General features: G+C 40.0%; 1 protein-coding gene across 1 annotated transcript in view; it reads left to right on the top strand.

Moving 5' to 3' along the window:
• Positions 1 to 8,660, top strand: part of IKBKB (inhibitor of nuclear factor kappa B kinase subunit beta) — a 78,450-nt gene that overhangs the window by 20,254 nt on the left and 49,536 nt on the right. Inside the window, exon 4 of the mRNA XM_044659532.1 lies at positions 2,368 to 2,437. Coding sequence (XP_044515467.1) covers positions 2,368 to 2,437 — 70 coding nt within the window. The remainder of the gene's footprint in view (positions 1 to 2,367; positions 2,438 to 8,660) is intronic.

Raw genomic sequence — 8,660 nt, 5'->3', positions numbered from 1 at the left:
CCCCCTCCCCTCTCTTCTCTCTCTCTCTCCCCCTCTCTCTCCCTCTCCCCTCTCTTCTCTCTTCTCTCTCCCTCTTCCCTCTTCTCTCTCTCTCCCCTCTTCTCTCTCTATATATGTATGTATACATATATATACATATACATACATACATACATACACAACTTAGCCTGGAGTTAGGAAGACCTGAATTCAAATTCTATAGAGTTCAGCTCAACAAATTATTTGTGGGTCATGGATTGGGATAAGAGGAATGAGGTTGGGATCAGGAGGATCAATGACAGACTTCCAGACAGACTGAAGGTCTCTTGCTGATCAGTGACAAAGTTTATTGATTTCAGGTAGTATTTTATAGAGAAAGTGTCACGGGCTAAGGGATTAGGTAAGCTTTTTACACGGACAATGGCTGGTAATGATTTGCAATCTTAGTACAATGACTTAGTTTACCTCACCGAAGCTTAGACAGAGTTTTCTATAGGATAATAAATCACAAGTAAATATGTAACCATCTACCAAGCTTCTCAGAATTCCTGCATCAGGAATTCCTTGGAAGAACATACAGTTTCCACAAAGTACAGCAGGAAGGGGTTAGAAAGAAGGGTTTTGCAACTGCTTGAACACATGGGCTGATGGGGATATTATTGGGGATGAAGACACTAAACGATAAATCTAGTCCAACTATCAACAATATGGAATTAGGTCTTGATCAATGATACATGTAAAATGCAGTGGAATTGGGCGTCATCTAAAGGGGGCTAGGGGGTCTTGGGGGAGAGGGAAGGAACATGAACATGTAACTAAAGGAAAATATTCAAAATAAAAATTTTTAAAAACTGAAACAGATAGAAAGGAGGGTTTGGGGGGCCTCGTATGAGGAGTGATTCTGCCCAGACCATGGCTTTGATTTTACTGGGGTCCACTCTCACTACTGGGGGCTACAAAATCCAGCCTTATACTTAAGTTGTATGACTCTGGGCAAGTCACTTAACTTTTGTTTACCTCAGTTTCCTTATTTGTAAGTAGGGATAATAATAGCATCTACCTCCCAGAGTTCTTGTGCAGAGCCAATGAGATAATTGTAAAACACTCATAGGTCCTATATAAATGGTTGTTCCCTTTTCCAAAAGGGATCTGTAGCCATTTAGGGGTCAGGCTAGTTAACAGTTGCTTTGTTTTCATTTACCTCCACCTTAGAATGTGCTTGTTGGTATGCTGGGAGGAGGGTGGTATTCATTCTGCAAAATGTATCCTCTTTTGATGGAATACGTCATGATATGCTCTTATTTTATTTTGTATAGAAGAGTATCTAGGGTAGTGGATAGAGCACTGGGCTTGGAGTCAAGAAGACCTAAATTCAAATCTGGTCTCAGTTATTTCCTACCTATGTCACCCTGGCAAGTCATTTAATTCTGCCTCAGTTTCCTCATCTGTAAAGTGAGCTGGAGAAGGAAATGGCAAATCACTGCAGTATCTTTGCCAAGAAAAACTCCAAATGGGATCGTGAAAAGTCAGACAAGACTGAAATGACTGAACAACAGTAACAGAGGAGTATACACCAAAAGTGTATCCCTGAGAATCTGTAAAGCCTGGACAGTTAGTACTCTGCAGATGCCCTTTATTCCTTTTTTAAAAAACCCTTACTTTCTGTCTTAGTATCAATTCTAAGATGGAAGAGTGGCAAGGGCTAGTAGGCAACTGGGGTTCAGTGAATTGCCCAGGATCACATAGCTCGGAAGCCTCTAATCCCTTAAACTAAAGACTTTATCCCAATTTAATGTCAAGTTTGAATAAATACCAAGGGCAGCCCTGAAAAGGGCAGGAAGGAGGATTTTAGAGGATTATTGATTTAGAGATGATAGGTATTTTTGAGGTCATCTAATCCATTTCCATTATTTTATAATTAAGGAAACTGTGGATAGGAAATTAAGTGACTTGTCCAAGGTTACACAGATAAGTAAAGAAACAAGATTCTCGTCATTCTTTACAGTATACTTGCTTCCTTCCATGGAGTTGTCACCAATGGGTACTGGTAACAATTTCTTTTTCTTTTTTCACTTTTTTCACTTACTTTCTGTCTTAGAATCAATACTTGGTATTGGTTCCAAGGCAGAAGAGCAGTAAGAGCTAGGAAATAAGGGGTAAGTGACTTGCCCAGGGTCACACAGCTACGAAGTGTCTGAGATCAGATTTTCTATGGGAAAAGCAATAATGCTTTAAGAAGTCAGTGACCATAGATAGGGCACTGAGCCTTTAGACTCTTCATACTGCCCAAGGATGAAGGCTGGTGCAAAACTTTGATAAGATTTCAGGTAATTTGCTGCTACTGGTAAAAGGCTGATATATATTTTTTTCACTTTGAAACCCTGACAGTACCTGAACCAGTTTGAGAACTGCTGTGGCCTCCGGGAAGAAGCCATCCTCACTCTACTTTCTGACATTGGTAAATTGTATCCCAGAGTGTGTTGGGTTGTTGGATCTAGGAGACTCTTGTGTGGACCAGCTCTGAGCCCCTGAGAAATGGGAGGAACCATCTCAGCAAGTCCTACCCTAAGAGAGAGCAAGGGGAACGGGAAATAAGGCAGGGCAGGCTGGCAGACGCCAAATTCGAATAGATCTTTCTTCCTTCTTATCTAAGATATGAAGAATTATGATGTATTTGAAAAAACTGATTTCCTTTTCTATTAAAATAAGTTCACTCCCTCTCTTCCTGGAAGAGCCAAAGATAACCCAAACTGTCACTTATGTGAAATTTATTCCCTTGCAATAAATTATTTCTCTTCTTTAAAAGTAAGATTAGGAAACATGACCTCTGTATGGTCATTTTTTTTTAAACCATTTCCTTTCCATTTTAGAATCAGTACTAAGTATTGGTTCCAAGGCAAGAGAGAAGTAAGAGCTAGGCAATGGGGGTTAAGTGACTTGCCCAGGATCATACAGGTAGGAACTGTCTGAGGGCAGATTTGAACCAGATTCTCCTATATCAAAGCCTGACTCTATCCACTGAGCTATCTAACTGCTCCATTATAGAACTTTCTTCCTTCCTTCCTTTCTTTCTTTCTTTCTTTCTTTCTTTCTTTCTTTCTTTCTTTCTTTCTTTCTTTCTTTCTTTCTTTCTTTCTTTCTTTCTTTCTTTCTTTTCTTTTCTTTCTTTCTTCCTTTCTTTCTTTCTTTCTTTTTTTAAACCCTTACCTTCTGTGTATTGACTTATAGGTGGAAGAGTGGTAAGGGTAGGCAATGGGGGTCAAGTGACTTGCCCAGGGTCACACAGCTGGGAAGTGGCTGAGGCCGGATTTGAACCAGGACCTCCTGTCTCTAGGCCTGGCTCTCAATCCACTGAGCTACCCAGCTGCCCCATTATATAACTTTCAAAGCTATCCCTCCTGTCTGATTTCTTCATGTATCTTTAAAAAAAAAAGGCTCCAATGTCCTTTTCTTTTGTCATCTCTATCATATTCCCTCTCTTCCCCCCATTAAAAAGCAAACAAATTAAATTCATTTCTGAACCTACTGTGTTCTGGAAGCCATAGTTCAGGAAGATCATAAGATCATTGACAGTCTGGAACATATCAAGAATTGAATGTCGGGGGCAGCTGGGTGGCTCAGTGGATTGAGAATCAGGCCTAGAGACAGAGGTCCTAGGTTCAAATCTGGCCTCAGCCACTTCCCAGTTGTGTGACCCTGGGCAAGTCACTTAACCCCCATTGCCTAGCCCTTACCACTCTTCTGCATTAGAGCCAATACTGACTCCAAGACAGAAGGTAAGGGTTTAAATTAAAAAAAAAAAAAAAGAATTTAATGGCTTCAGCTAGTGAGCCTTTCTTGGAGGCAGAAAGACTCTTAAGACAGACAATATGGTGCTGTGGAAGGTACACCCAACTGGAGTCAGAAGACTTGAGCTTTTTTTTAAAAAAAAAACCCTTTTAGAATTTATCCAGCATGTCAGTTCCAAGGCAGAAGAATAGTAAGTGCTGGACAATAGGGGTTAAGTGACTTGCCCGGGATTTCACAGCTAGAATGTATCTGAGGTCAGATTTGAACCTGAGACATCCCATCTCCAGGTCTGGCTTTCTATCCACTGAGAAACCTATCTGCCTCTGTATGGTCTTTTTGATACAAATAACTCATATGTAGAGCTTTCCCTCAACATAGTCCTTTAAGATAAATCATGAAAGGATAATTATCCCTCCTTCCCATCTAAGGAAATTGAAGCTTAGAGATTATGGGACTCTTCTAGCATCATACAACTAGTTAGGGTCGGATTTGGGATTAGAACCCAAATCTAAAAATCCAAGATCTGCAAGGCCTTGTCAATTATACCATGTTGCCTGGCTCCTATTATCTGTTTCTCTCATTATCTTCAGCTGTGTGGTCTTTGAAGCACCGTGAGAGAAATCTAAGTGGAGATCCAGGACAGAGCTGTATGTTAATGACAACCTACAGAGGAGTTCCTCTATTCCTCCAAATTTAGCAGCACCCATAGGTGACATGGAGGTTTGAAGATAGTAGGAGATGAAGGAAGTAGGCTTTAGGTCCATTGATTCCCTAGGAAATCAGAAAGCTATAAAGAATGAGAGAAACCTTTGCTTATCCCTGAAGTGTTTGGTACAGGTGAGCCATATGAGGTTCTAGGGAGGTTGGCCATGAAGCAATAATCTAAGGGATATCTTTGTGTTTTGCCCATCTCCTACAAAGCACAGACATCCTTAAGCCATGTTCTTTAGTTGTAGTCTGGAAGGAATAGTGAAAACTCCCTGCATTCTTCCTCCAAAGCCTTTCCTTGGGCATTTATTATCTGTTCCACTCTCACCCTTACCCTTCTGGTGTCTTTGATAGTAGATGAGTAAGAAAGTAGTGAAAATGAATAGCTGGCAAGAGATGCCCCTCTGAGAACAGAACACTGAGGGTCATTCTTTTGCCCTTCCTCTCCTACATTTAGAGCAAACACAAGTTGATGTTACAATTACATGATTTTTTTAATTACACATAACAATTTTTCACAATTGTTTTCTTACACTTTGTGATTCAGATTCTCTCCTTTCCTCTCTCCCTGTCTTCCTCCCAAGGCAACAAATGGTCTACACCTGTCTTACAGCCTCTGGCACTGACCAGCAAGTGTGGGTCTTTACCATGTAGGTCTCCTGAGGGAGGATTGGAAGCCCTGGGAGGGGGTCATTCTGGGAGGATGGAAACCTATTTGTCATCTTGGTATCTTTCCACATGTATTGTGATTATGTCACTGACCAAATCAACAACTCCTTTGGTGCTATTCACCAGTGTTCCACACCCTAAATCACTGAAGATGAATTAGTAAGGTTGGCAGGCTTCCTTTTGCTCTTTTTGGGGCAACTTATTTTGTTATCCTATAAGGTAATTTTAATTTTGGATAGCCTAGTCTAATCGTCGTCTTTATTTAGTGCTAATTTCTTTCTTTTTTTAATTATTTTTTTAATTAGTAAAGACCTACTTTCTCTCTTAGAATTAATACTATGTAGACAATAGGGGTTAAGTGACTTGCCCAGAATCACACTGCTAGGAAATATCCAATGCTAGATTTGAACCCAAGACCTCTCATCTTTAGATCTGGCTTTCAAACGACTGAGCCACCTAACTGCTTCCAACAAATATTATTCCATTTGATCCTCACAATCACCTGAGAGGGATGGTATGGTTACCCCTATTTTATAGATGAGGAAACTGAGGCAGACAAAAGTAAAGTGACTTGCCCTGGATCACACAGCTATCAAGTGTCTAAGACCAGATTTGAACTCTTGACTACAGACCCAGAGCTCTATTTATTGCCCCATCTAGTTGCCTCTAGTTAAAAAAAAACAAATTCAAGGTCTAGTCCTCCACTGAGGAAGGAGGTTGGTCCCAATCTGTTAGGCAATTGGCATGCATTGTTTAATAAATCAATACACTCAGATCAATCTTTGTTTGCTCAATCACTTCATCTTTTGCTTATTGCACATATTGGCCATGTCCAAAAAATATTTCTTGGTCTTTACCCTGAGACTAACTACCATCTGCAGATGGGTAGCATGCCTTATCATCACTCTCTCCAGAATTGTGGTTGGTCATTGCTTTGATTAGAGTTAAGTCCTACAAAATTGCTTGTTTTTACTGGGTTGTTATTCTTGTAGAAATTGTTCTTCCAGTTCTGTTCATTTCACTCTGCAACAATTCCTGCAATTCTTCCAAAGTTTCTCTGAAACTGTTTCTTTTCTTATAGCATAATAGTATTTCATCCGATTCACATACCATAGTTTGTCCAGCTATTCCCCAGTTGATGGGTATCCATTTAGTTTTCCATTTCTTTGCTACCATAAAAAGAGCTGCTATAAGTATTTTTGCACAGAAGGGCACTTTCCCTCTTTCTCTGATCTTTTTGGGAATATTATCACTGGGGAGAACTCAGCTTTTTTTTAAGACCCTTTGGAGGTCCGTGGTCCTTCACAGATCTATGTAGTTCACAACCTGAGATTGGGAACCAGTGATAGAACAGATAATTGTTTTGTTTTGCTTTGAACCCTTCCCTTCAATCCTCAAATCAATTACTGTTTTGCTTCCAAGGCAGAACAGTGGTGGTAAGGGACTATTAAATGACTTGCCCAGGCTCACCCAAATAGGAAGTATCTGAGGCCAGATTTGAAGCCAGGACCTCCCCGTCTCTAGCTCTGGTTCTCCAACATTCTTGGAGCACTGAAGCACATTCCCTCCCTGCATTGTGTTGTGCTTCTATATGTTCACCAAGAATTCCCTCCTCCCCAATAAAATGCCAGCTCTTTGAGATAAGGACTAGTTTTTGTCTTTGTAACTAATCCCAGAGGCTAGCCACTGAGTCACCCAGCTGCCCCCTGGAACAAGTAATTGTTTATTCTTGTCTTTAAGATTTCCAAGAATAGACTTGACTTCCTCCATTATTCCTTCCCATCAAGCAATCTTAACTCTCCTTGTAGTAAAGGAATTCTTCCTTATTTCTACTCTAAATATGAATGTCAGACTATTTCTCTTATTTAGTCCTCAGACAGTAGGAAGGGGAAGAAAAATTGGTTAGCATCATCTTCATAAAAACTTGTCTGCATTTTTTATTCTTGGTGAAACGCTGAGCAATATCTTTTCCTAGATGGTCCAGTGATTACAGCATTAGTACAGACATTTTCCATGCTCTATATATTCCTAATTGCCAATCCTCACATTATCTCAGGGTCTGTTCCTATCAGTTCAGAGTGGATTGCAGTGAATTAGGATGGAGTCAACAAACCGGCTCCAGCCTCTCTGCATTAGCCCAAGCATTCCCTGTGTCGGAAATGAGCTCCCTCCTCATGCCCACATCTCAGGAATCTGTATCTTCCTTCAAGGTATGGATCAGGCTCTGCCTTCCCTACGTAACCTTGGCTAATCCCCCTAGTAGAAAATGTTCATCGCTTCTTCCAACATTCTTGGAACACTGTGGCATGTTCCCTCCCTGCATTGTGTTGTCCTTCTATATGTTCACCAGGCATTGCCTCCTCCCCCAGAAAACACCAGCTCTTTGAGGATAAGGACTAGTTTTTGTCTTTGTAACCCCAGAGGCTAGCACATTAGCTTGCTTGATGTCAGCTCACAGGCATCATTGCACCAAATTGAATTAATTAAGAGCAAATAGAATAGAATTCCATATAATTTTTATTTGTTCAAACGTTGCTGTCCTGATGCTTTTATCTATTAATGTAATTTGAAAAATATAATGTTTCAGGATAGGAGAAGGGAATAGCTTTTTTTTGTAGAAAATGTGATTTTATCCATTTTTTAACAACCTTTTTTTTTTTTAGAATATTTTCCCATGGTTACATGATTCATGTTCTTTCCCTCCCTTCTTCCCTGGGAATAGACATTTTTAAAGCACCTAATGTGTACCAAGTACTGTGCTAAGTGCTTTACAAATATTTTCTCATTTGATCCTTGTTGACTACCCTGGAGAGTTGGGACTATTATGATCTCCATTTTGCCAATGAGAAAACTGAGACAAAGGTTAAATGGCTCACCTAGGGTCACACAGCTGGTTAGTATCTCAGGCTGAATTAGAACTTGGATCTTCTGACTTCAGGATCCGCACTTCATCCATTGCACCATGGACCATTTACTTTAGGCATTCATTCTTCCTTCCTTCTTTCCTTCCTTCCTTCCTTCCTTCCTTCCTTCCTTCCTTCCTTTCTTCCTTCTTTTCTTTCTTTTTCTTCCTTCCTTTCTTTCTTTTTTTCCTTTCTTTCTTTTTCTTTCTTACTTCCTTCCTTCCTTTCTTTCCTTTCCTTCCTTCCTTCCTTTCTTTCTCTCTTTTTTCTTTGGCTTCCACCTTCAAATTCTATCTTTTACCTTTTCTATAACATTTTGTAACCAATCCATTTCTTAGTAAGGAAGCACCATCTATTTAGGTATTCTGGTGCTGTGTGGACTGAAACATGGTCTCAGTCTACAAGGAGATTATATTAAAGCACATAAAACCCTGCCAAAAGAATGTGTCAATAATAGTTAAATGATCATTAATAGTAGAATTCAAAAGAGAATGGATGTCAAGAAAAGGCATTTTGTTTTTCTCTGTAAGCATTTTTTAAAATCTTATTTATGAGAGGTAACTAGGTGGCTTTGTGAATTGAGAGCCAGGCCCAGAGATGGGAGGTCCTGGG

The sequence above is a fragment of the Gracilinanus agilis genome, chromosome 2, assembly GCF_016433145.1.
Source record: "Gracilinanus agilis isolate LMUSP501 chromosome 2, AgileGrace, whole genome shotgun sequence".
Taxonomy (NCBI): Eukaryota; Metazoa; Chordata; class Mammalia; order Didelphimorphia; family Didelphidae; genus Gracilinanus; species Gracilinanus agilis.
This window is presented reverse-complemented; position numbering and strand designations above follow the sequence as displayed.